Here is a 27,597-nt window from a genome sequence, read left to right as displayed (position 1 = left end):
TCTATGAATGTGTAAGAGATGTGGATGGGTGGTCTGGCAATGCCCACATGCCGGTCATCTGCCATCGACTTTTCCATCATTTTCTTCTCTTTGATTGAATGGTGGCTCTCACTTCCTCATAAATCCACCACATTTGCCCACATTTACTTGAATTTTCGTGTGTTCTGGTAGGTTGTCATCATCATCCCCATTGCTGTCTCCTCCTAGGGTTCTTTGCAGATGCAAAGTTCCTTTTTTTTTGAAATATTTTGACTAAGTAACGTGAGTGCATTATTGGCTTGGGCTATGAGTTGTACTTGCACTCTACTGTATCTGCATGCTCAATGAAAACTAAAACCTAATACCAAAGGGGTCGTGGTCCTATGCATAAAGGTCCTTTGGAATTCATCGATGGGTAGTAATCACTGGTCATCTAGTAGCTCATTTGATTAATGTATCCCCATCTGTTACCAATGTAATTTGTCTCTGGAAGACTCTGTTTTATATGTGAAGTCCCCTTCCTACTTGGAGAAATTTTTACGAAGTGTTCGGTATTCAAGCGGGTACAACTAGAGTCATAAAATAGGTGGAGTAAAACAGAAAAAATATATCATTTCCTCCACTTATATTATGACATGTGAAGTATCGCTTGAATACCTAACAGTGGCGTCCATCAGTTGTCAGTTGTGTGCATCCGATCAACCCGTCACTTGCCTCACATATAGGGAACAACATTAGAGTTCACATTTGAGGATTTCGTTGTTTTCAATTTGTCTATTTTTGTCACTTAGTACTACAATCTAGTGTTATATATTCATCTTCACTTGCTTGTAAATAAGAGATCTGATGTTCAAATCTCATGGATAGCAAGTTTGATAGAAATTTATTCCTTAACCCTTCGTGTAAGGAAAATACTTGTGTCCCTCTCCTATGCAAATCTCCTTGCCCACCACTTGAGATTAATGCTTCTTCAACGTACAAACATTATAATCAGAATCATTCATTCTTTTTCTCATCATCTTAAGATCATTTTTGAACAAATCATTCAATTCGGAGATCGTTTAGCCATTCAGGCATGTCAACCAGTCAACACTTTTGATATAAAGTAGCATCCTCGTGATGAGCTGCATATTTGTTTTATGCATATGAATACCGTTTCTTCAAATGGAAAGGGTTTTTTTTTTTTTTTTTTTTTTTTTTGCATAAATGACAAAACGGTACAGATTATGATATTTGTATGATGAAAATCCGTTGACCATTGGTGTAAAATATACCGGTGAATTAAAAATGCAATTTTTCATTATGGACCTTAAAAGACCCGTTATTCATCTGGGTTTGGGTCTTTCTTTGTTTCACTAGAAGGCACCATTGGGCCTGAGCCATCATGTTCTAACTATACACCAAGGTCCACCAAATTTTGGGCCTGATAAATTGGGTAAGAAAATTCCTCATCAACTAGTTAACCTTCAAGATCATTGACTTCCGCTTCAAATTCCGAGTAATTAATCAAAGAGAAAGTGCCAAGGATCTAATTCACCTACAGCATTGGTTAGTAAGTTATTTTTTCTAATTCTCAAATGAGTATATTCTATCTGAAATTGTCTGATTGCATGACCACATTGTAACTTGAATTAAAACCCGAGTCTTTAGCTTTATTTTGATAACACATATTTTAAGTACTCTTATTTATTTAGACGGAAATTTGAATTTGCGTGTAAAGGCATAGATGAACACACTGTCCTAAACGACTGACCTAATCTATGTCGAAAGCCTTTAGCTTTATATATCATAGAATATGATGGCTTAACACTGTTTATGAACAAACGAGGAGAGTAGGAGAAAGTGAAAATGCACCTCTCACAAAATATGAACCCAATTCAGGGACAAGAAGCCACTTCATAATGACTAGCTAATGACATCACAAGTTTTTTTTTTTTAATTTTTTTTAAATTTTTTTTAAATTTTTTTTAATGGGAGGATAAGTACAGAGTTTGGGTTTAGTGGCTATAGTAAAAGTCCATAAAAGACTCAACCGAAGGCAGTCATGGAAGGCATTATATGGGACATTAACCATATTAAGAAGTAATTAAGTTCTATTGAGTTTTTTTTTCACTCCTCGTGCTTGTAATGGGGCTGCGCATTTGGGGACATCTTATGTCACGCATGTGAGGGTTATCATATGTGGGATCGTTTTGAATCAGAATGGTTGTTTAATTATCTGGCTTTTGATGTAAACATTTTAATTCGTATATAATATTATTTGATCTTCAACAACAACAAAAATAAAATAAAAAGAGAATAATTCAGAGGTTGGTTTCTGGTTCTGGTACTTGTTATGATCCTCAGACTCAAAGAAAAGCTTAAATTCTGGTTTTTCTTTTTCTTTGCAAACTCCAAAGTTATGTTTATATTGGTAGATTAACTTGTGTAGTAGTTTGACACGCAAATAAAATATTGACAGTGGTCGTGTAGTAACGCTTTTCGGACTTTTGATGCGGTTATTACTCATCTATTATATTCACTGATTTGTTATTATGTCATACAAAATATCAGTTTTCTTAATCCCACTTACAGGTTGCCTATTTAGTGAAGTCCAACTTAGTTAAGTGGTCTGCCACCAGTTGTCTTTCTTTCTAAGAGAGAAAAAAAAAAAATTTAGTTAAGTGGCGAAACCGACCGGACTGTATTACCTATATTGAAAGTGGTGGATTCCTTTGGATTTTGGATTACCCTTAAAATACAGGCTCATATATTAAGTGGTGAATTCCTTTGGAGGTTGGATTACCCTTATAAAACCGGCTCATATATTACAAGTGGTGGATTCCCTTAGAATTTGGCCTTCCTCTTCAATCCATTGCGTCTCAGATTCAAAATTTCACCATTTTCTGTTCATATAAGCTACGAACATTCCTGATTCCTCTCCACTATCCTTCTAATACGCATCTGGAACACACGAAGAAACTTCAAAGCATATTATTATGGTGAAAGAAATCCACTTTCACCAGTTGAATATTTTAATGGGTCAAAGATGGTCTCTTGGCACTTGGTTTTCTGTCTCGGTGAGGTACAAAAGGCAACAGAAGAAGTCTCATCTGATGTTGAAGGTGGGAGACAAAACATTGCTGGGCCACCCTTTGCTCAACTTATACCCTACATTCCATCTCAACTCAAAAACTCTTTCTCTTCCCAAGGAAACCTAATTGGATTTTCCATTAGAATAACTAAGAAGCTGATGACACATCATCAAAATTATTATTGCTATGAATATGGTGTTCCGGGGTTTCTATATTTTGGAACTTTAACTGTTAGAATTTGGTTATTGTATTTTGATCAAGAATTTAACGATTAAAAGGATAAGGAATACCCTAGAATATACTACTAAATCCTAGAAGGGAAAATTTTAAGCAGATTACTAATTAAACAGCTAATCATTTGAGGGGAAAAAAAGTTAGATTTGAAATGAAATGTCTTGTCACATATTTGTACATCATTATTCTTCTTGATTTCTTCCTGATGCGTCATGGGAAAAAAATGAAGATTCAACTAGGATCAACAAATTCCATGAGTTGACACCATAATCTTTCTCAGTTGCGTGTTGGAGCTGCAAGTTTCTTTGATTATTTACATTCTTGTAGTCATCTAGCTTGAACTTCTCCAAAGCTGTCGAAAGAAGAGACAGCGGACTGAAATGAGTTTTGATTGCTTTAATGATCCTAAGTTTGATTACTATATATTCTTGTGAATATTCAATTATGATTTCAATAGCCACTTTGTTATAGATGCATAAACAGATGGAATATGAGAGAACTAACTAGTCCGATTATGAAACAGACGTCGATATATTCTTTATTAAAGTATGCATTTTCAACCGTTCTTTAACAAAGAATGATCAACGTGCTACACATACAATTTCTAGATTCTAATAGCTTAGTTTTGTAACTTTAGCCAAAATTACCTCTCTTTTTTTGCCATGGAAACTGGAAAGCATCCCATGGTTTTACTTGGAGCAGTCATTACTGTTGTGCCTTTTATTTACTTTGCCTGCATGAATCAGTTATGCATGAGATATATGATGCTGCATATTAGGGTACGTAGGTAATACAACCGAGTAAAGTGATCAATGTTTGAAGTATTACATAGTTTGTAGCATGGTTGCTTGAGTGCTGGATCGTTGGATATGTCTGGAGGGTCCTGACCAAATATCATCTCACAGCTCATATCATCAAAATCTGCAATATCGAATGGTACACAATATGATTAGGTCAACAGTTATCTGCTAGATGTTGAGACATCTCTATTTTACTGATCATGGTTTGTCTGACAGCTATCCGACAAGTGGTGTATCCGAACAATGTTGATATTGGGTGCTTTCATCATATATTATGGTGACATTATATGGGGGCAAAGATGATTGGTCTCATGCACCCCCCCTGCTCCGGGAGAGGACGGGTAGCAAATCACCTTGTATAATAAAAAAAAATGAGTGGTCTCATGAGGAAGAGGAGAGTTTAGTAGAAACCAAGTAGTCATGAAAATTCTGTATATAAAAGATTTATGGCTAGGAATTCTGGTATCGACACTCTCATGTAGTCATGTTAGAAGTTGGGCGGTTCAACTTGCAGAATTTGCACCCTTTGTGGGTTTATGCATGGACCCTCCATTTACATCATGATCATGGCCCTCCACATTTAAACTTTCACCATCACTTTATCAGCCAGTCTTCTTTCCATTTTCGTTGATCTTTAATGAAAATATTTGAATAGTAAATTAACTTTAAGAGGATATTTGGCATAGCTTTTGTCACCAAAAGTTTGTAAATTTATTTTGAATAGCCTAAATCATTAGTCTGACTATAGAACAGACGTTTGTTCTTTGTTACTACATAAACATACTTACTTGGAACCATGTTGACAGGAGTTCCAAGGGAAGTCTTGATGAAGCTTTGAGATGGCACCTTGCACATATTAAGGCACATCCCTACACAATTGGTTTCCTCCAAAAACCTGCAAATTTGTTGGAAAAATAAGAGAGAAGTTATAAAAAAATTGTCTTAAAACAAAAAAGTGGAAAAAGGAATTGTTAGCCTAAGATTATGCTGATGGTGATAGAAGTATGAGTTTTATATGGTGATGATAATTACGTGTGAGGACAATTAGATGCTTAATCATGATGGTAATGCAGAAGAAAGGAGGGCAGGATTGGCACAATGATTGGTGCAGATTGTTTTCAAGCAATGGAGGTGTCTTAGGTTGGTGAGGAGGTGGGACCCTTTAATTTTGAGGGTAAAAACTAAGAGATTTTTTAGTATGTTGGGAACACGGAGTGATAAATCACATATCATTATACAAGCGGAGGAACATTTCATAAAAATAAAACTTCCTTTCACTTATATAATGACATGTGATGTACTACTCCGCATTCTAGCCATACTAAAAAACTTTCTCGTGAGGAGTGAAATTGAGTTACAATGAAGGGTGAAAGCAAAAAACTTACCTGCACTTCTTGATGTACACTACATTTTTCTCTTTTCTTCCATTGAGCTCCAATTCCTTTACCTTCAAGAGTTAGATCACTCTAGTTACAATTTTTCCAATTCAACTTCATTTCAAATACTAATTGCTTATGCTAATTGCTTGTGCACGTGAGTGTTCTATTTGTGAGAAAGATTATGCAAGTGATTACACCCTAATAACTTTTCATATTTACATTACAAAACAGTGTTAAATTCAATCATATGTGCTGGGAAGCTAATTTATGCGTTTTTTGTGTGCACAACTGAACTTGACATTTTTTAAGTAAAAGAGAGAATTTTTAGTGAATAAAAACACAGCCCGACATAATAAGTATAACAATACAATTGATCGAAAACTCAAAAAAAAAATTATGATCAATTGTATTATTACAATTTACCTAACAAACAGCATTCACGACATACTAAAAAATTTCTCCAAACAAAGTGGTCGAAGTAATGATAGGCTACGACCGGCCAAATGACATATATATATCGAAGCATTTTAATCTAAAATAATTAATATTTATATAATAAAAAGAAGAATACTGTTTCCTTCTACTTACCTCACAGGGTCCCACCAACCAGGCAAAGAAGATGGTGGTGAAGACTGCGAAGTATTCCCTGGCAAATTTCGAGTCAGGTAGGATTGTTCTAAGCTGTTCATTGGAAAACACAATTTTAGCACAAGGTAAACAAAGGTACTGCAGGCAGCTAAAGAACCAAACACCAAAATACATGTCGATTAATAAAGTTATCTTTTGATAATCTTCTCTAAACTATGAGAAATGGACGAAGATTCAAACTTTGATATATAAGAAGCAGACGACGCTGTCTAACAACTTACCTATGCTCATGTTTGCTTAAAATGCTTTTCTTTTTCTCCGTCTAATGTGAAGTACGTAAAATGAGATGTTCTGGAAGAAAATAAAACTATATATATATATATATGAACTTACCAAGGAAAATACTGGCTTTGGGAAGGCAGTATCAAGAGCTTGAAGAACTAGTTCTCTCTGTTTTGCTGGATTAAACTTCCTGGATGCAACTGTTGCTGCCTTAACCAAGCTTTCATACCCGCTCTTATTGTTTCTCAACCCTGCAAAAACGTTAAATTATAAATAAATAAACAAACAAACCTGAAATAATGTCATTTGTGAATCATTTTTCTTTTTTCAGTCCATAAATTTTGAGATGAACGAGTGAATAAAGTGAGAGAACCTGTTGCAGCTTGGACATTCTGAGACAGATGATTAATGGCCATTCGGTCGAACCAGTTATCTTTGTAAACTCTTTTCCCTTCTACTGCAGCATCTGCCGGTCTTGTGTCTGTTGCTATGTTCATGTTCTCCACCGGCGTTGTAAGCACCGCGACGATCGAACAACGCCGTAGCTTGTGTTCATGTACATGCCTTGGTTGAGCCAGGGTTGTTGTTACAAAACTCCTGCTTTGTAGAAAATGTGATGCTTCCATGTTTGAGAGAGAGAGAGAGAGAGAGAGAGAGAGCTAATGAGAACAAAGAGTGCATGGAGAGCATTTTAAAGGAAAGGGCATATGAGAGATCCTGTGGTTTTGGAATCTTGCCAACTTAAAACTTTCATGGAGGGCTGGAAGATACCCTTTTAGCTATATATTATGCATTTGTTTGTTTTTGGTGTGTTTGGGAATTTGGTGGGAGCCAATTTCCAAGTGGGAGTAAACAAAGACATTTGGTGTATTTTGAAATACCAAACACAAAATATAAACTGACAGTGAAATCGACGGAGTAGTACATATCTCTTATGTAAATTGACTTGTTAAATTATTTGTAATTCTTATATGGAGTTGCTATTGTCTAAAAAAAAGTACACAAGTAATTAAATATCTCTTATATATCCGCAAAATGGAGTTGTCGATAATCAAAAGGAGTAAAACAATACCTTTCCAAAATTTCGAGGAGTATTGACGATTTTTTTGATACTTCGGTTGAATATTTAACAAAATTTAGGGGATTTTAGAGATATTTCAACGAAGATTTGGGTAATTTTTTTGTGAACTTCGGCGCAAATTTGATCATAAGATTTCTTATAGTTGTTAGCAAATTTGAAATAGAAAGGCAGTAAAAACAATACTCACAACTATAACACTTTTTTTTTCTCATTAAAAAAACTTTTCTCATATTGTTAAAGGTTTTTCATATACTATTACAAAGTACAAACAACAAGGAATAGAAAAAAGAAAATGTATTTTATATAATGTAATCTAAATTCAAGTTTTTATTAGTGTAGCATTGTACTCAAATTTAATTTTTTTTTACCTTGCATGCAAATTTCATAAAGTGTAAATTATTTTACAAAGTTTATATGTTACATAGATGCATTATTTGTTGATTTTGGAATTTGTAGAAATTTCAAACATAACTTTATGTTTATTAGACTGAAATCGAACTTAAATACTTGATTGTACACATTCTTCTCTTATACAAGCGAAAATAATAAATTGCAGTTTGAGAAGTGTATGACAAATTTGTTGTTCTAATGATTCTACAATATCTAAGTGTTGAATAACCAATCTCAACAAGTTAATGTTGGGTTTGTGGATGCAAATTTCTTCCTCCTTGATCTTGGACAAGATTGCACCTACAAAACAATTAACACTTTTGGTTAAGGCCAAAAGCCTCACGCACCCACGATGAATGAGGGGGCTTTGGCCGAAGAACCTCCGATGCCAAAGTTAGAATTTAGAGAGAAAAGTGTTTAGAGAGTTTTTGGGGTTTTGCAAGAGTGTGGACTTAGGTTTTTGGAGAAAATGGGGTAGCTTATATAGGGCATGGCCGGTCCCCTTTGGAGAAAAAATGGCCCGCCCTTTGGGATGTTTTTGAGTGTATTTTGTGGTTAATAGATTAATTAGGTAATAAATTCATTAATTAGCCAATTAACATATTTTTAGAGGGAATGTTTTGGAAGTTATGGAATAATTAAAATAAATAGCTAATTGATTAGCTAAAAAGGGAAAAAGAGGTAAAAAATATATGGAATGAAATAAGTTTTGGGAATTACCTTGTAGAAGGGATTTGATAAGATAGGTTTTGAATTGTTACCTATTTTGGGCACTTGATTTGGTTGAAGAATGATTGCCCGCTGCTTGAGCGTAGGAATCCCGTTGTACCACAAGGGTATTTTTGTCCTCTTTTGTCCAAAAATACACATGTCGTCTTGTGATTATTTTTGGCTCCACAAATGAATTGGTGCTTTCATTGAGAGAAGAGTCACACACTCGTAGAAGATTCTCGCATAAAAAGGTTTTTTTCTCTATTTTCTAGTCCACTTGTAGTTTTTCGTACATTCTTATTATTAGAATTTTTTATTTACAAAAATTCTTTGATAAAACGTAAAAAAGAAGTGCAATGGCTAGATACTTAGAAAATTCAACAAGTGAAAATTCCAATATTCAAGAGATGGGACCGCGGCGATTCACGAGGCTAAATGTGACAATAGGTGGAGCGGCACCACCACCACGAGTTTCCACCACGAGAACCACCGCGGTGGCTACCTTGGTAGCCACCCGCGGCGAGGTCCATGGCACCACTACCACGGCCCGAGCCGTGCCACCAAAGAAATCCCAAGCCGTGTCATTCAAGGCCCACGGCACCAAGGCAATGACCCAAACCATGTCACTCCAAGCCCAACGCTAGCTCAATGCGTTGCCAAGCCGAGCCCAAGCCTCGCATTCACGTGCATCATGCACTGAGCATCCCAGCCCGCTCCCGTGGTTTCCCAAGCAACCCAAGTCGGTCCAAGACTATCTCAACCATCCGGACCAATCATCGAGCTGGGGGCATTTTCACCACATTTCTCGGCGGATTTGACATTTCCCAACTCAAATCTCGCGCTTGGAGTCTACCACTCTTCCACTGCTCAATGAGGCACACTCCTTCCATGCTTTTCCAATCTGAATGGTGAACAACACTTGTCCCGATAAGTCATAGAGTTGACGAGCGCCCTGGCATAACAGACGACCTTGGTGAATAAACTTTTGCAACGCACTGAGATCCAACGTGCCCTAGACGAGGTGTCCCAAAATAGGATAAGGGCAGACGAGGAACCTCTCCAGCAGCGCCCTGGTAAGCAGCTACTCAACCAACCACAAACCGAGCATTCGGGTAGTGTACACTCCCAATTGGGTTCCTGAGATAGCGTATACTCCCGTCTTAGCGCGCAGAGGAGTGTGCACTCTCGATTAGGCCCACGGGCAAGTATACATTCATGGTTGGGGCCACGCTTCGATAATCAACATGAGCAACCTTCTAGGCAAAACGTTCATTTGCGGTTAGGTCCGCAATGAGCATTCTCCACATCACATCAGAACAGGCAGCACAATGAACGGAGAAAAGCAGTCACTCAATCGGAATCAAGTTTAACCGGCAGCCTGCAAAGAATTCCCTTGCCTGCTAGAGATGGGCCATATACACCGCCACCTCGGCGTGATGAAACCAAGAGCATGGAAGAGTAGCCTAAACCAGTAGGTCAAGACCGATGGTAGCCAAGAATTCCGCTACCTCAACAAAGGCAAATCCAAGAAGAGGTAGAGAGACTATTCAACGAATGATTGCATGATTTTCAACGCAACGAAACGGTCGATAATGCACTACAGTGGGACATGACTAATATAAGTATATCACCATTCATGGACGAGATCAAGCAAGCAGAGCCTTCACGCAAGTTTAGCATGCCGCACTTCACATCTTTCAAAGGATATGAAGATCCAAATAGGCACTTGAAGCACTGCCGAAGCGCGATGGTCCTTTACCGGAACAATGATGCCCTTATGTGCAAAATATTCGCCACCACTCTACAAGGCGAGGCGCAAGATTGGTTTCACACCTTGCCACCACGATCTATCTGGAATTTTGATGATCTTTCCTTGGTTTTCATCAAAGAATACTCATCCTACAGCTCGATCAAGAAAAAGTCTGATCACTTGTTCAACGTGAAGAAAAACGTAAAGGAGTCGCTCCGCGACTACGTGAAGAGGTTCAAAGCAGAGAAGGCAAAGATTGTCGGATGTGACGACTCAATAGCAAAAGCAGCCTTCCAAAAAGGACTCTTGGCAGACCACTCATTGTTCGGAGAAATGATCATGAAAGAAGACCTAACTCTAGTAAATTCCTTTGCCCTGGCAGATAAGCATGCAATTTGGGACGAGGCTCGATGAGGAGAAAAGGTGCCCAATCAGCCTCGAAAAGAGTCGGCAGTGGCTCAAAGGAAGGAAGACGGGAAATAGCCCAGCAAGAGCAAGCAAGAAGCCAAATGTAGGAACTGACCCACGACCAAAGAAGGCCCGATAGCCAAGAGCTATTCTAAATTCTCAATTCTGATCCATCAAATCCTTCGTGACATCAAAAACGAGCCATGGTTCAAGCTACCGAAACAATCAAAATGAGATACTTCCAAGTTGGACCACACCAAGTATTGCACATTCCACCGAGGTCCTGGTCACATAACCGACGACTGCTACACTTGGAAGAACTATCTAGAGAAGCTCGTGAAAGAAGGCAATGTCAATAGATACTTGGGCAATCCAGTTGCGCAGCCAAGAAAGAATGCAGACGATGATGATGAGCCGCCAACCAAGACGATACGAATCAATGGCATCTTCGTCAAATCCGAACACTTGGGGGCCATTAATAACTCCAAAAGGAGGAAGATCGAGCAAGTTTTACTAATCTCGCAAGTCCAACCTGGACCCATCATCAGCTTCATTGAGCGGGATGCAGAAGGCGTCGATTTCCCACACGATGACGCCCTAGTAGTATTTGTCCAACTAGCCCATGCTATAGTTGACAGGGTGATGGTTGACAATGGAAGTGCAGTCATTCTGCTTCAACTCTCAATCATTCAGAAGATGGGCCTGGAAAGCACAATCATACGTCGAGTAGAGGTACTCATCGGATTCAACGGACATACCTAAACTATCATCGGTCACATCACATTTGACGTGAAAACACCGCCAGTTGTCTCTAAGCAGACATTCACGATCATAAGCGACATGTCTCCTTACATTGGGATTCTTGGAAGACCTTGGTTGATTAAGCTGGACACCGTCCCTTCCGTCAAGTATAAAAAAATCTGATTCCAAATCCCGGAATGAGGAGTCGAAGAGATCAAGTCTGACCAGGCCACTGTGTAAATGTTCAAAGAATAAAAAAAGAAAACCTTTACCCTCGTAGAAGCTACCGAAGTCCAAAGGGACGGAGAGGTTACCAAATAGCAATTATAGCAGAAGGATCGAGAAGATGGCGCCCAAGCAAACGAGATAGGATGGAAACCCGAAGAGGACGCCGAATACATCATTCTGGATCCCGAGCAATCGAAAAAGACGGTTAGAATGGGCTCACGACTAAGCCCAACTGAGAAGGAAGAACTCACAACTTTCCTTAGAGAAAATGGAAACGTCTTTGCATGGTCACCATTCGACATGCTCGACATTGACCCTGAGGTGGCCTACCACAAGCTGCACGTTGACCCCATTGCCAAACTGGTGATCCAAAAGAAAAGACATTTCGCACCCGAATGAGTATCGATCATTGAGGTGAAAATTGACAAACTATTAGAGGCCAAATTCATAGAAGAGGTAGCACACTCGGCATGGCTTGCCAATGTCATACTAGTCATGAAAAACGAAAAGGGCAAATTGAGGGTTTGCGTAGACTGCACAGACCTCAACAAAGCATGCCCAAAAATCCTTATCTTGTCCCTCGGATCGATCTGTTAGTAGATTTAACTTCTGGGAACCAGCTACTTAGCTTGTTAGACGCATACTCCGGCTACAACCAAATAGCCACGTATGAGCCCGACAACGAGAAAACCACGTTGGTGATTGAGCGGGGCACCTACTGCTACAAGGTCATACCTTTTGGCCTCAAGAACGAAGGAGCCACTTACCAAATGTGGGTAAATATGATGTTCAACAAGCAAATAGGGGTAACCATGGAGGTTTATGTCGACGACATAATGGTAAAAGGCAAGCGATGGTCAGATCATATCCGTAACTTGGCAAAAACTTTCAGCATTCTCATAAAGTACAAGATGAAGCTCAACCCCACCAAATGCACATTTGGGGTATCTTCAGGCCGATTCATATGGTACTTAGTAACCCAACGAGGAATAGAAGCACATCCCAAGCAAATTCGCATGATCTTAAAGATGAAGTCTCCAACCACCTTGAAGGAGATCCAAAGTTTGATCGGATGAGCGGCAACCCTCAACCGCTTCCTATCGCGGTCCACCGATCGATGCAAGTTTTTTTTCAAAGCTATCAAGAAGGCACAACGAGACAAGTGTGATGAAGAGTGCGAAAGATCCTTCCAAGACCTGAATAAGTATCTCACATCACCTCTTTTACTATCCAAACCAAAAGCAGAGGAGGATTTATACATCTACCTGGCAGTCTCCGAAATAGCAGTAAGTTATGCCCTCATACAAGAAGAGCTGGGGGCCCAATTGCCAGTATTATACATTTCTAAAGCTCTTCTCGATGCGGAAACAAGATATCCAAAGATCGAAAAATTAATTTTGGCGCTAGTTGTTGTGGCTCGGAAGCTCAAATCATACTTTCAAGCTCATACAGTCATTATCATGACTCAGTATCCTCTACAATCAATCTTATATGGTCTGGATGCATCTCAACGAGTGATGAAGTGGGCGTTGGAACTTGGCCAATACGGATTAGTTTTCCGACCCTGCACGACAATAAAAGCCCAATAGCGAACTTTATAGCAGAATTCGCGCCTAGCCTAGGCGATGCCACAGAGCAGCCTAGCAGTACCCCAGAAGCAACCAAGCACACCTCAGCTGTGCCTGCTCCCCCAAACGAAGATTTCTGGCATTTACATGTTAACGGCGTATCCAACTACAAGGCTCGGGAGTAGGCGTGGTCCTTGTCACCCCAGACGACTCAATGCTCGAGCAGGCAATCACTCTAAGTTTCAAAGCATCCAATAACGAAGCAGAGTACGAGGCCCTGTTAGGGGGTCTTCGAATGGCAAAATACTTGGCAGTGAAGAAGCTTGCAATTCATTTTGATTCCTGGTTAATCACCAGCCAGACTACTAGAGAATACACGACAAAATCTAAGGATGGCGCAATACATAGAGAATGTACGCAAGCAGCTTGAGGCATTTCAAACTTACACTCTCACTCAAGTCTCGCGGGCAGACAATGCCTACACAGATGCGTTAGCTGGCCTAGGCTCCGCCCTCGACCACCAATTCAAACGATCTATTCCGGTGGAATATTTAAACAAGCCAAGCATAAAGGCAGAGCCAACGATCAAAGTGTCACAGGTTAGTATAACTCCCAGATGGCAAAGTTCTATTACAGACTACCTGGTCAACGGCATGTTCCCCTCGGAAAGATTGGAGTCTAGGAAGCTCCAAATCAAGGTAGCACGCTACTATATGTGGAACGACATTCTCATCCGAATATCCTACATCGGACCACATCTCCGCTGCCTAGCACCTCCTGATGACTTTAAGGTTCTAAGCTAAATCCACGAAAACGTTTGTGGAAATCACTCTGGAGGCCGATCCTTAGCACAGAAGGCTTTTAACGCATGCTACTACTGGCCTACCATGCACCAAGATGGTAAGAAGTTAGTACAAAAATGCGACTACTGCCAACGCTACAAACCGGTACCAGCACTACCTGCCAGCGAACTACACTCGCAAATAAGTCATTGACCATTCATGCAGTGGGCAATCAACCTGGTGGGACCAATGTCTCATACTACTAGGGGCAGAGGCATGATGATCGTGCCAACTGACTACTTCACCAAATAGGTAGAAGCAGAACCTATGACAACCAAGACTCAAATGGACATCGAATGCTTCATATAGATGACCATCATTAGCCGATTTGGCATCCATCGGTCTATCATCACCGACAACGACCCGTAATTTATGGGTAAAGATTTGGCGAAGTTCTTCCAAAAGCTCGGCATCAAGCAGCATATGTCCACGCCAAGGTATCCTCAAGGCAATAGGTAGGCCGAATCATCCAACAAGACGATCCACGACTGCCTTAAGAAATCTTTCACCGATAAGAAGGAAAAATGGCCAGATAAACTCCCCTGATGTCTATGAGCGTATCGCACCACCAAAAGACGAGTAATCGGTGAGAGTCCTTTATCTTTGGCATTTGGTATGTAAGCAATCATTCCTCCCAACATCATTGTGCCAAGCGTCAACACTCTACTGCCAAGCATAGAGCAAAATAGTAAAGAGATGGCCACAAGCTTGGATCTAGTAGAGGAAAGACGCGAGCAGACCATCACCCGCATTGCAGCCTACCAGTAGCAACTTTTGTCCAGCTACAATAAAAGGGCCAAGATCCGGCAATTCCAACTCGGAGATCTAGTCCTAAGAAAAGCCTTCATCACTGCCTGCAGAGAAGTCTCGAAAAAGATGGATCCCATATGGGAAGGTTCGTACAAGATCAGCAGAGTAAGGGTAACTACACCCTCGCCACCATGAACGACAAAGAAATCGAGAAGTAATGGAACGCCTACAATTTGAGAAATTACCGTGTATGACCTCTCATTATATCAAGACCCGAAGACTTAAGCAGCTCAACGGGCACCACCTCGCAAGCCGATGACTATCCAGTCGTTATGCAGTCTTTTACAGCTAAGTTATTTATTCATTTTATTCATTTTTTCAATAAGGAATTTAGAAGTAATTTACAACTGGGCTTCACTATATGTCTACAACAACTCATCTCTTCTGCACTTCAAAAGAAGATCGCACCCTTCTTAATGGCTCACTGCAGGACTTGCACCCCCCCCCGAGGGGCTAACCATGCTCTCCAGAGCAGGATCATAAACTCTATACTCCGAATATCCAGACGTGGATGAGTCTGGCTGCCCTAGTATAACTAGATGCACGAAGGCTTACGTCAGGATTCCTAGAAATAGCCACAATAGTCTTTTTCAAGCCTTAGCTAACTGAAAGATTTTGGGTCTCTTGGCTTAATCCGCGAGGAACCAGGCCTTAGAGATTGAGGGGGCACAATACACAGCGTATTCGATAGACGGCTGCTTTGGAAATCTAAAACTACTACCGAGTGCACTAAGGTAGCTTACGATTTTTGGAAGACTGCCTATGGCTTACCCTTCAAGCAGTAAGACCACGCTAGACTTATAAAACTGCACATTCTTATTAAAGGTTAAACAAGCTAGCGTGTATATATGAAGCCTTATCCACTACTGACATGTTACGTAGTCAATAAGTTTCACCATTGCCAAGCGCGGAACAACCTACACCAAGTCCTAAAGCGTTGTGGTACTTGCTACACAACCTACGAAATTGGAAAAAGTCAAGGTTAACAGCCTAGTGGTTACGCAGATTCGTCTGCTTCTGTAAGGAAGGCATCTGGCTGCCAACTTTATGGCTAACAACTTTGCAAAAGTTCTACACCAACACATACAGCTGCGTAGGCTACACAGGCCTGTCTGCTTATAGAAAAGTAGCACGCCAGCCACTTATATATAAGGTCTAAAGGTTAAGGCATGGACAAAAAGAAACGAAGATGGAGAAAAGCGAAGATAGAGAAAAGCGAAGGAAGTAAGTTTATTAAATCTTCTAGCAAAATTGATAAACAACTAGCAAAGACCGAAGGAGTTCAAGCTAAAGCAACAAGGAAAAACAAAGAAAATCCTAAAGGCTACCTAAGAAACTACTCTTCAGCAGCTTGGACATTTCACGACTACTCGGCCGCCACACCTTCAGCAGTCATAATGCTCTTAGCAACGATACCATCCAGCACTTCACCTTCAGCTACCCTAACCTAGGTACTAATTTCTCCGACTACTTCACCAATATAAGATTCAAAAGTAAAGGCGAGCAAGTCTTCCGGAGAAATAGAGAAAGTCTCAAAGTCTTTACCAGAAAACTCAAAGTCAAACGATCGCCCAAAGAGATGATCTACATAACCCAGCTTGTAGAAATCGGCTTGGTTCTGAGTAAGCGAAGCCTCAAACCCAACTTTCTCACCCTTCAACTGCTCATTCTCCTTGAGCAGACAAACACAAACCTGTTGCAGCTCATCCACTTCTTCTTCAGATTGTCATTGATCTTCAGGGCACCTTGGAGTTCCAACACTTGAGGCTCAAACCTATCAACAACTTTCTTGAAGTGGATCACTTGGTTGTAAGCAGCGATCAGTTCTTCATCCTTTGCATAAGCAGCGGAGCGAAATTCAGGGATGGATCACTTAAAATCTTGAATCTAAGGTATGTAACACTCGATCTCCTTCTCTGCACTTTCATACTTTACTTGGATTGCGTCAAGCATGGTCTTCAAATCCACAATCTCTTGGCGAGCGGTCTCAAGCTGCAGAGAAGTAGGGGCAGAAATATTAGACCCCTTCAAAGGAGCAAGCTAAGATTCCAATATCTTGACTTTCTCTCGGCCGAGGAATAAGCTTCGGCTGCCACAGTTCTTGCCACTTCCTTGGCAGCCTTGGTATCCTATTGGTCAAGAAGCATGGACTCGACTGCTAGAATCGTTGTTTTCTGCATCAAGGCTAGTATAGCAATCCTCCTATGCTCGGCCGTGTGCTTTACGAAGGAACTCGAGCCAACAATCCCTTTGATGCCATCAACAAAATTGGCACATACATCCATGTCTTCAAGCAGATCTGGTTTCAAAAAGCGCATAAATCTCTGCAACTTCCCCAGAAACAAACTTGGTGGATCTTTCACGATCGCCCGCATAAGCAGTTTCCTTTATCTCAGCAGACGAGTTGGTCTAAGCAGCATAAGGGATGAGCTTTGGCACCACTTTAGCAGACAGGGACACCTTGTCGCTCTTTATAATAGCAAGTCTCTCCAAAGGTAAACCAGACTTAGCCTCAAACGGACGCTTTGACACAAACTCCAGCACCGAATGTACGGATAAACTTCTACGCTGGGTAATCCTATCAGCAATCAAGCTAGTAGCCTTCGAAACGGCAAGCACCACCGGCACAGATCCAGCAAATCTTTCTTTCTCGTTTTTTTAGGAAGTCAAGTCAATCACAAACTTAGGAGCAGTTGATGAAACCTCGCGAGCAGCGGAAGTAATCTTCGGTTTCTCTTCAGCAGATATCTCTTAAGCAGCCGGAGAACCCCCGCAAGCAGTCCTCAATTTTTTTTCCACATGCGTCTCTTGCACAGACGGGGAATGTTTCTTCTTCCTACTTTCATTGGTAGCAGGTTCCATCACAGTGATAGGACGAGGCAACGCATCTGCCTTGATTTTTTTTATCTTCTTCTTCGGGGGCAGCCCACATTTTTCCCTACGAAAATGACTAAGCAGTCAACGCCACTCACGATATTCGGAAGGGATACCCAGAGCGACATGTAGCTCGGGGGAATAATCAGATTCCCATTCTTCACTTATCTCCAAAGTCTCCTTGGTCCAGTCATGATCTCCCTTGCTCAAGTTATCAAAAAGCCTATGACGAGATCGCAGCTGCCCAACTCCATCAATATGACCTATGTCAAAAAAGTACCAAAATTCGTTAACAGTTAGATCTAAGTCGAAAAATTGGCTTAGATTATGGAATCCCACTATCACGCGGACCGCGTTCGGAGAACATTAAGCAGGGGCACATTTCATGGAGCAGAGCACTTCTTAGAAGAAACACAGTATAGGAAAAGTAAACTCTAACACGAAATATTAGGGGTGAAACTTGATGGCTCTCCGAGCCCTAACGCTTGGCTCACGGTTACTACCATCCTTGACTCGTTTCACACGCATTCCCGACGGAATGGCATGCCAGTATGCCTCAAGGAAGTCTCTAAACAAATCACCGGAGCTAATTTGTAAGTGAGCAGCCTTAAAGTAGCCAACCTTGCTCAAAGACCCGCCTTGACGATACAACGGTGACACACCATTATCATTCTTGTAGCTCAAGGAAGACATACTTGAAGGAATTCTACAAAAGCACATAGAAGATTCATTAGAGGGTTGTTAAAAAAAAAACAGGCCTCTCGGCCCAAAAAAAAAGAAAAAAAAGAAAAAAAGCTCAACAGGCCCTTTGGCCCAAAAGAGGCACTCAGCCTCACCTTCTTTCTTCCTTAGGCACGGGCCTGAGCCCATCCTTCTTTTCGGTCCAAGGGTTTTGTGGCCCAGCTCAGTTGATAGAGGGCAGACGCCCCCACACCTTTTCCTTCCTCACAGCCCAAGCACAAAAGCCCAGACTGTAACACCAACCCATGGCCCAAGCCGCAGGAAGCCCAGCGTCCATGCGAAGCTCCACGGCATGGCTTGTTCACTCCCACCACTCACGGCAATAGTGCCGCAGCCTCCCTAGGTCCTTTTTCAAATCTCCTCAACCCTTATCGAGACAATTTCAAGCCCCGAGGCTTCCAAAAAAATCAAGAAGACAAGAAAAATAATTTTTTCTTACCTAGAAGAAACGAGAAGACGAGGCAAGCAACGAAAGACGATCATTTGCACGGGCAAGATGTGGAAGATTGCTAGAGAAGGGGGAACAAATATCCTCTAAGCTCTCTCCCTCTTGTAAGGTAGAATAAATTGCTTTCCAAAGTTGATTTAATAATCCACTTAAGGTGGACTTAAGTAGGTATTGAGAGAAATTTATTTCCTCTTCCTAGAATGATGTAATTTCCTATTAAAAGAGAGAATCAACATCAAAATAGGAAACAATTTGTTTGTACCATACTTAGGGCCTCCGTATTTAGATCTCGAACAAATACTCGGGGGACTTAAATGTAATTATGTAATAAGTGATGAGCCCTTATTCTATAAAATGACTCATCACTCTCACAATTGAAAAAGGCCATTTCTTAAGCCATGGGAAGAGCTCTCTCACCCTCAGAAGCTATCTCCCTCACTCCCATCACCTCTTAAAGAAATACAATATCAGTGTGGATGTAGCCCAAACCTTGGGGTGAACCACGATACATCTTGTGTTATTTACTTTCTTGCAGATTCACAGTCGGATTTACGTTGTTCCAAGACCCCTCCAGTTTTATGCATCAACATTTGGCGCCATCTGTGGGAATCGATACGAAAAGTTGTGTCGTTCTTTTTCATTTTTTCACCTCCACCGTGAATCTACAAAACCTGCAAAATCTGTAAAATCACAAAAAACTCATAAACCCAATAACCTCTCTCTTTCTCTCTCTCTTTGGGGTTGTGTGCTTTTTAGTCATTGAGATCTGCATCAAGATGGGTGGTCTTGTTTTCGTCATGGGCTTGTCTTGTTTTCTCCCACCTCGCTAGAAAATGAACAACCAGTAGTCTCTATCTCCGTCGTCTTCAACGTCAATTTCCCTGTCTTCGAAGCTACTCCGGCTACGGACAGTCAATTTAAACCTCTACGACCTCGCCCTCGACGATCTCAGTCTCTTCCTTAATTCTAACCCCAATGGCTTTCCCAAAAACTTGCAGTAGGGCTTCAGTCTTTGACATATCCAGAGAAAATAGCTCGCTCCCGGCCAACATCGCGAACGGGGTTTCAAGGTCGAGCGACTTCGCCATGCCCATGGCAATGGCGATCTTGCCAGTTCCAGGCTAACTTGCCAGAAGAATTGCCCAACCCGTGATTTTTCCTTCCTTGATCATCTGGAGAATGACGTCGGCGGCCTTTCGAGCGGAAGTCTGGCCTACCATGCCTTGGGAGACGTCGCAAGCTTCTAGGGCAAAATCGAGGCCGAGGCCACAGATAAGGAAATGTGCCCCTATGAGCTCTATTCGGGTCAAGTCTCGACTCTCTGAGAGCTTAAGCTCTGCCATGGCTGAAAAGTGATGATGGAGTGAAGTGGAGTGGAGCGGAGCGGGGAAGCTTCAAAAGTTATGTTCAAATTCAACGGCAGCGGCGTGAAAGAGCGAAGGGGTTTTGTTCCAAAATCTGCACTTTTGGCTGTTTATGTCCCCCTTTTCGAGAGCATTCCCCATCAGCCATCAACTCCTCCTTCAACGACTTGCCCTCCTTCACACACACCCGACTGGCAGGAATCTTAGCGTTGTTTTTTATACCCACTTGGGTGAGCTTCTCATCGCCGCTTATTTCTGCTTACCCACTGATTGTAGTGTGGGGTATCGATGAAGAAGACGGAGGCAACAGGATGTAGTTGCAGCTACCAATTACAGCTACCAGTGTCTCACGATGCGAGTGGGTAGTTGCGCGAAACACGATACAAGTGGGATGAGTCGTAAGCAAAACCAAATCTAGTGGCGACAAATAATATTGATGAGACCCGAGCTGGACCGGAGATGAACGCCCTTGATGCGATGGGTGGTTAGAGTATGCAAATACGACAGTGGGACACCGACGGTGTCCACTGTGGCAACTTGTTAGTCAGATCTGGATCAAATTCTCTATTTTTTCTTTAGCTTCAAAGGATGTGCATGCTTTTCATGCGTATGCATGCAGCAATGTCGTCTCCAAGAATTTCCTAGGCATGCTTTATTCACCTGGGTTTCGTCGTGATACGGAATGTTTGTTTTGTTTTGATATTAACTTGCGATTACGGGCAGGCTATCATCTTCCGTAGAACCCTAAAAACTACGACTGGAAAATTGGAAATATCTGTTGGGTCGGCATCCTCATAAATTAGTCGACACTAACAGCAAAAATTTTATCTGTAGGCAGTAGGATATGGGTATTCTTTTGAAGTCAGTGATTTGGTGGACTTCTGTTGTGGCAACTTGTCCACTATGGCAACTTGTTAGTCAGATCTCCAGTCTCATATGGCTCTTCCAATCTCATCCACCTCACCCGACTCTCCCACCGAGGCTCCCCTTCATGCGAACGGTGCCGTGTTGATCTTGGGGTTCCATGGACGGAGGAAGAGCACAAGTTTTTCTTGCTTGGATTGCAGAAAGCAAGAAAATGCATGGGAAAGAAATGAGCAAGAGGCACAAAGTCCAGCATCAGTGCACTGCATGTTCATCACCGAAGAATATTTGTTACATTTGACCACAATTAATATTACAGGTTCTAACTTACACAAGTACAGGGTGCACATGCATAACAGACAGAAAGAGAGGAAAGTGAAAAGAAAAAGCAAAAGCAAATCTGCTTCTGCTGTTCTTCAGGCTCGCAAAGCATCTTTGGTTCGATTTTTGAGATGCGCAGGGAACAGACACTCCACGTGATTTCCTTGTTTGCCATCTGCAAAAGAGAAAGCAGAAAGCAAAAGAATATAAAAAGAAGTAGGCATAATTGCGGTGGTAATGGCATGCAAAAAAAGAGAATTATAGACGTGACCCATTGAGCAGATGGTCGGATTTTATTTTTGAAAAATGTAATTTATTTTTCTTATCTTTCGGAGACATCTGTATAAACCCCATCAGAGGGTAAAAAAAAAAACGGCAAGCCCAAAATAATGGGCTGCAATGTTATGTGGAGGGCGAATGCCCATATGCCCAAAAGAGCCAGACCCTATGGCTCCAAATTTATTCGGTATCCTGCTGCTATTATCACCAACCAGGTGTTCAAAAGTACGCCTAATACTCCAAAAAATTTATTCGGCACCCTGCCGCTATTATCATCAACCAGGTGATCAAAAGTACGTCCAGTACTCCAAAATTACACATGAGCATCCCTCATGTCAATCATACATAAACATTTATGAGCATCACTCATATCAATCATACATAAACATTCATAACCATCATTCATGTCAACATTCATGAGCATCATCCATGAGCATCACTCATGTCAATCAACATAAACATTCATGAGTATCACTCATGTCAATCAGCTTTAAAAGCTTCATTTACAAAGCTCTAGCTTCAAAAGCTTCATTTACAAAAGCTCTAGCTTTGAAAGCTTCATTTACAGAGCTCTAACTTCAAAAGCTTCATTTACAGAGCTCTAGCTTCAAAAGCTTCATTTACAGAGCTCTAGCTTCAAAGCTTCAACTTGCAAAGCTTCACCTACAAAGCTTCAGTGCAAGGTATACAAATACCGCCTCCGAACAACCACCACTTCAGCCCATACATGGATTCAATTTGAAGTCTACAACCAACAGACTCTATTGACCGAAGACTTGGGGGACTACATTATGTACCATATATTGGGCCTCAATTAGGCCTTATGAAAAATACTTGGGGGACTTAGCCCATTATTTATGTATTGAGGAGCAAGCCCTTATTCTATAAAAGGCACTCCCTCACTTTCATTAGAGAGCGCCCATTATTTGTGTACTAAGGAGCGAGCCCATATTTTATAAAAGGGACTCCCTCACTTTCATTAGAGAGCACCCATTATTCATGTACTGAGGAGCGGGCCCTTATTTTATAAAAGGGACTCTCTCACCATCATTAGAAAACATCAACTCTAACTCATCATTCATGTATTGAGGAGTGAGCCCTTATTCTATAAAAAGGACTCCCTCACCATCATTAGACAGCATCAACTCTAGCTCATCATTCATGTATTGAGGAGCAAGCCCTTATTCTATAAAATGGACTCCCTCACCTTCAACGCCACAAGCCGAGCCAACTAAGGCAACATAAACCACGAGCCGAGCAGCCTCGCAGCATGTGCTACTTCTAGTTGAGCATCATTTCAGATTGAGCACCGTCTCATATCGAGCATCAGTTCAAGACATCATCTAGTTACTTCGGCCCACACATAGACTAAATTTCAAGTCTCCAGCCAAAAGACTCTCTTAACTGAAGACTTGGGAGACTACTATTTTTTTTTCTCTACACACTTTTATTTAACCATATCCATGGTTTTTATTAAATTTATCAATCTAACGATTAAAAATAAAGAAAAATTCATAGAACGAAAAAAATTAATGTATGATAATCATTTCCCCCGTTCTAATAATGTTGAAAACCTAAGCATTATATCATATGAAAAATATGAAACATGCTTGAGAATAAAGTTAACAAAATATATATTAGAAATTGAACTTTGACTCAGCAATGTGCTGAAAATCCATGCACGGAATCACTTGTGCTGAATTCTTCAGTGTGCCTAGAACATAAGTTGGTACACCATTGTCATTACATATGTAAAGGAAAGTTTTAATTTTCAAAAAAAAAAATTGTTCCTTCGCTTGTATAATATGTGTTATACCATCTCGTGTTCCAAGCATACTAAAAAATTTCTCTACCAAAACGAAATTATCTCATGTTACTAATTTATCATCATCATTTCACCCATCAAATGGCTTAAGATTCGAGAAGGCAAACAATTTTTTTTTCTTTTTATTACGAAAAATACTTCACTCTAAGCTAGATTTAAACAACCGGACCAAACCCAAGAGCATTAAAGTAAGACCCTAACCACAATTTGGATATAGTTTCGATTCTCTCATGGACATTGTATTTAATGGGTTGATAACTTGATAACAATGCAAAATTGGGTCATCAAAAGATAAACACAAAAGTTGAATAAACAAACACCCAACAGGATCCTCTCCGAATCCTTTTGGTAAGGATTCTAAAAATCCGTAAATCATGTTCATTCATCATTCATCACACAATTAATTTTGACAAATATTTTTTATATTTAATTTTAAATAAAAATATTAAATATAATTTCTAATCGCATAATATATAATAAACAAATATAAATCACGAATTTCCAAATTCTCACAAAAAAAATCCAACAAGGATCCGGATTCAACAAACACATCCCAAAACCAAACCGATATGCCAAAATATCCGTTGGCTCTCCTCGGAAGCCCAAAATATATTTGAATTATCAGTCATTAATCAAACGATCGCCCTTAACGGATCCAAAACTATTCATCCCTTAAGATTATTTCAAGGGTGGTGCTCTCCACAAATGCGTCTCAATTTTCAGCCAGAGGCCGTCAGATTGAATGAATAAAGATCAAGGTACAGAAAGTAAAAGAAAACGTGAGAAGTAAACGGTTTGTGGATAGCACCACCCTATTTCAATGGAGAGCAACAACTCCGATTATATAACTCATACATAAGCACAAAAGAGATGATCATCCATCCACCTCCTAAGATGGTCCCAACATCAAAAAACCAAAGGTGACCATTGACCACAAGAGACCTCAACTTCACCAAATAAGAAACAGCATCGGTTTACTACCACAGACCACCACAGTAGTTGGAACTATAACACTGACATAAAATCTCTTCAATAAAACTACTGCAAATTTACAACAAGCTCAAAGGCCAAACCAAAAACAAACTAGCATCTCCTCATTGCTGCTTAGATTTAATCATATATAATCGACTACATCGGTCACATAAGCGTGGAAAAAGTTTATCACGGAACAAATTATCTCTTTGAGAACAATCATCATCATAAACAAGAAGCAGAGCTTATAAAAGTCAAATCATATAAATAAAGACAGAGAATACCAGGTTAAACTATCCAACAAAACACATAAAGATGAACAAACATACAGATAATGGTTCAAAGGGACAAGCACTAGATTGCCCATATGTACTACTAAATCCAGCTAACCTAAACAGCTACTAAAACACGAGAAATAAACAGTCATAATATTAAACAACACCATCAGTTAATACCCGTTTGACTCATCAGATCTGAATTACTCCTTGGAAGTCTTGTTGATGAGGGACTTGTGGATGTGGGGGATGACACCACCGCCAGCAATGGTTCCCTTGATCAGAGTGTCCAGCTCCTCATCTCCCCTGATGGCTAGTTGCAGATGCCTGGGTGTGATTCTCTTGACCTTGAGATCCTTGCTAGCATTCCCGGCCAACTCAAGAACCTCAGCAGTTAGGTACTCGAGGATTGAGGCCAAGTACACAGCAGCAGTGGCACCAACACGGCCATGAGCAGCAATTCGCTGTTTCAGCTGCCTATGAATTCGACCCACCGGAAACTACACATAACCAAAATGAAAACTCAGCACCAACAACACAACCTAAACAAACCCAAATGCAAATTCAGCAAAAATAACAGAAATAAAACAAACCCAAATGCCATTTCAGCAAGAATAACGGAAAATAAAATGAACCCAAATGCAAATTTAGCACCAACAACACAAATTAAACAAATCCAAATGTATATTCATCAACAATAATGCAAACAAAATGAACCCAAATGGATATTCAGCACGACCAATTCAAACTAGACATACCAAAACATACTTTTCAGCACCAAAAACACAATTTAAACAAACCAAAACACAAATTCACCAAAAACAATGCAAATAAAACAAACCCAAATGCAATTTCAGCACTAACAACGCAAACTAGACAAACCCAAATGTGAATTCAGCAACAACCACCCAAATAGACAAAGACAAATGCATATTCAGCACCAACCACCCAAATAGACAAAGACAAATGCATATTCAGCACCAATAATGCAAATTCAACAAACCCAAAGTGAATTCCATACTACTACGCAAATTAAACAAATCCAAACGCCAACTCAACACCAACTACACAAGTTAAATACAATGCAAATTCAGCATCAACATTTATACAAACCCAAACGAAAACCATCACAAACACCGCAAATTAAGCAAACCTAATACAACAAACGAGTAAAACAGCATGGTAAAAACAAGTTTGGTCGACATGTATTCCAAATATTGGTAATAAAGAACTGAAAATTTGTATTAGTACCTGGATACCAGCGCGAGATGAACGAGAAACAGGCCTCTTCTTGTCCTTCTCCTTTTCTTTGTCCTTGTTAGCCGCTGTGGTTTTCGCTGCAATAAGCCCCTTCCCGCCTTTGCCCGCCATTTCTGCCTGCAAAAAAATTTCAAATTTGGGAATAAAATATTAAAACCCCTAAAAATAGCACAAACAGGAGACCCCAATAAAATTGAACAAATCATGACTTCACAGCACGTTCAAATTAAATCCCCAATAAACAAAAAAAGTTAAAATTTTCCACAACTTTTTTGCATATCTAAACTTGAAACACTCTGGGTTCGGAAAACGAATTCAAATTCGGTGGGTGAAGTCAAACGAAACCCAGATCTGAAAAAGTTCCTCGCAGGTCCCAAGTGGGAAATTTCAGAAAACCAAGTCAAAATCTAGCTTCAAATACCGTACGAACCAGAAACACAAGACGAAGCGTTCTAGATCTGGGTTTTTATCTGCCCTAGCCGGAAAATCGATAATTCCAGAGTAAACGACGGAACCCAAAAGAAATTGTGAAGAATAAACCCTAATCTGAAAAGCCCATAAATCTTAAGATCGAAAGTATCGAGAGAGAGAGAGAGAGAGAGAGAGAGAGAGAGAGAGAGAGAGACCTGAGGAGTTCTTGGGAAGCTCGAAGACGGAAGGGAACTGTAGAGACAGAGAGAGGGGAGGAAAGCCAAATTTAAGAGGGAACAGAGGATTGGTTAGTTTTATCCAATCACGGAGGGTAATATCGTAATTACAGTCCGGGGATTTTGGGTTCGTTTTGAATGCGGTCAGCGCAAAGGCGGTTCGTTTTGGGTGGGAAATTAAAATTTTCCCCAATTTTTGGATTTCAAAGTTTCCCACTTTTTTTTTCCTTCCTTTCAATTGAATCCCAAATCTGACCAAACTATTTTATTGCCAAAGTCTTTGGCATCTTTGTTTATTTTTGGTACACAAAGCATTCCACATGGTCACATCGGTTTATTAAATACAAGGGCAATTGAATAATAAAGTAGCCCTACATGTTCTTGTAAATTTAGACGCAGACACCACCAAATACAAGAGATAGTGGCAATAAAAAAAGATTGAACATGTGGAAGGGTTCGAACGACTTTTGTTTTCATTTCCTTTGTATGATGTGCTGAATTACTTACAGTCTTCAACATGTAGGCTGCACTCTAGACGGCAATCATGAGGGATCACTTGACCAGCAGCCAAACCAAATTAAATTCATCTCAATTGACGTGTTATGAGATTAAAAAAAAGATTGTTATACAAGTCATTGAATGAAATAAAAGATTTATCAGACACAAGTATAAAAGTTTTGGACCAAAATCCAACATTCCCCAACTTGTTGGGCCACTAATTTGTAGTACGGGCTTTTTTTCTTTCTCTGTTCTGGTACATGGGCTATCTTTACTTGAGCTATTAGGCCTCATCTTTGTTTGTAGGCTTTTCTTCCCTTTTGAGGGAGATTTCATAAAATTTGTGTTGTAAAAAATTTGGAAG

At 40.4% G+C, this 27,597-nt stretch overlaps 2 protein-coding genes across 3 annotated transcripts; both read right to left on the bottom strand.

The window, feature by feature from the left end:
* Window positions 1-3,539: 3,539 nt before the first annotated feature.
* On the bottom strand, window positions 3,540-6,962 carry LOC126588313 (beta-carotene isomerase D27, chloroplastic-like). 2 transcript variants are annotated; one of them, XM_050253385.1, is made up of 8 exons: window positions 6,710-6,909; window positions 6,448-6,587; window positions 6,055-6,147; window positions 5,473-5,534; window positions 4,876-4,982; window positions 4,116-4,208; window positions 3,935-4,020; window positions 3,540-3,639 (listed from the first exon to the last, which is right to left on the bottom strand). In XM_050253385.1, the coding sequence occupies exons 1-7, from the start codon at window positions 6,831-6,833 to the stop codon at window positions 3,977-3,979; spliced, it is 663 nt and encodes a 220-aa protein (XP_050109342.1). In that variant the 5' UTR covers window positions 6,834-6,909; the 3' UTR covers window positions 3,540-3,639; window positions 3,935-3,976. The 2 variants fall into 2 exon arrangements, with proteins under 2 accessions (XP_050109342.1, XP_050109341.1); XM_050253384.1 differs by lacking the exons at window positions 3,540-3,639; window positions 3,935-4,020 and having other exon boundaries at window positions 4,030-4,208; window positions 6,710-6,962.
* Window positions 6,963-24,798: 17,836 nt separating this feature from the next.
* LOC126590816 (histone H2A variant 1-like) lies at window positions 24,799-26,871 on the bottom strand. Its single transcript, XM_050256325.1, has 3 exons — window positions 26,715-26,871; window positions 26,080-26,205; window positions 24,799-25,328 (listed from the first exon to the last, which is right to left on the bottom strand). Exons 2-3 carry the CDS (start codon window positions 26,197-26,199, stop codon window positions 25,032-25,034), a joined length of 417 nt encoding a protein of 138 aa, XP_050112282.1. The 5' UTR covers window positions 26,200-26,205; window positions 26,715-26,871; the 3' UTR covers window positions 24,799-25,031.
* Window positions 26,872-27,597: the final 726 nt, after the last annotated feature.

The sequence above is a fragment of the Malus sylvestris genome, chromosome 11 (assembly GCF_916048215.2).
Source record: "Malus sylvestris chromosome 11, drMalSylv7.2, whole genome shotgun sequence".
Taxonomy (NCBI): domain Eukaryota; kingdom Viridiplantae; phylum Streptophyta; class Magnoliopsida; order Rosales; family Rosaceae; genus Malus; species Malus sylvestris.
The sequence above is the reverse complement of the archived record's forward strand: the minus strand, read 5'-3'. Positions and strand labels throughout refer to the sequence as shown.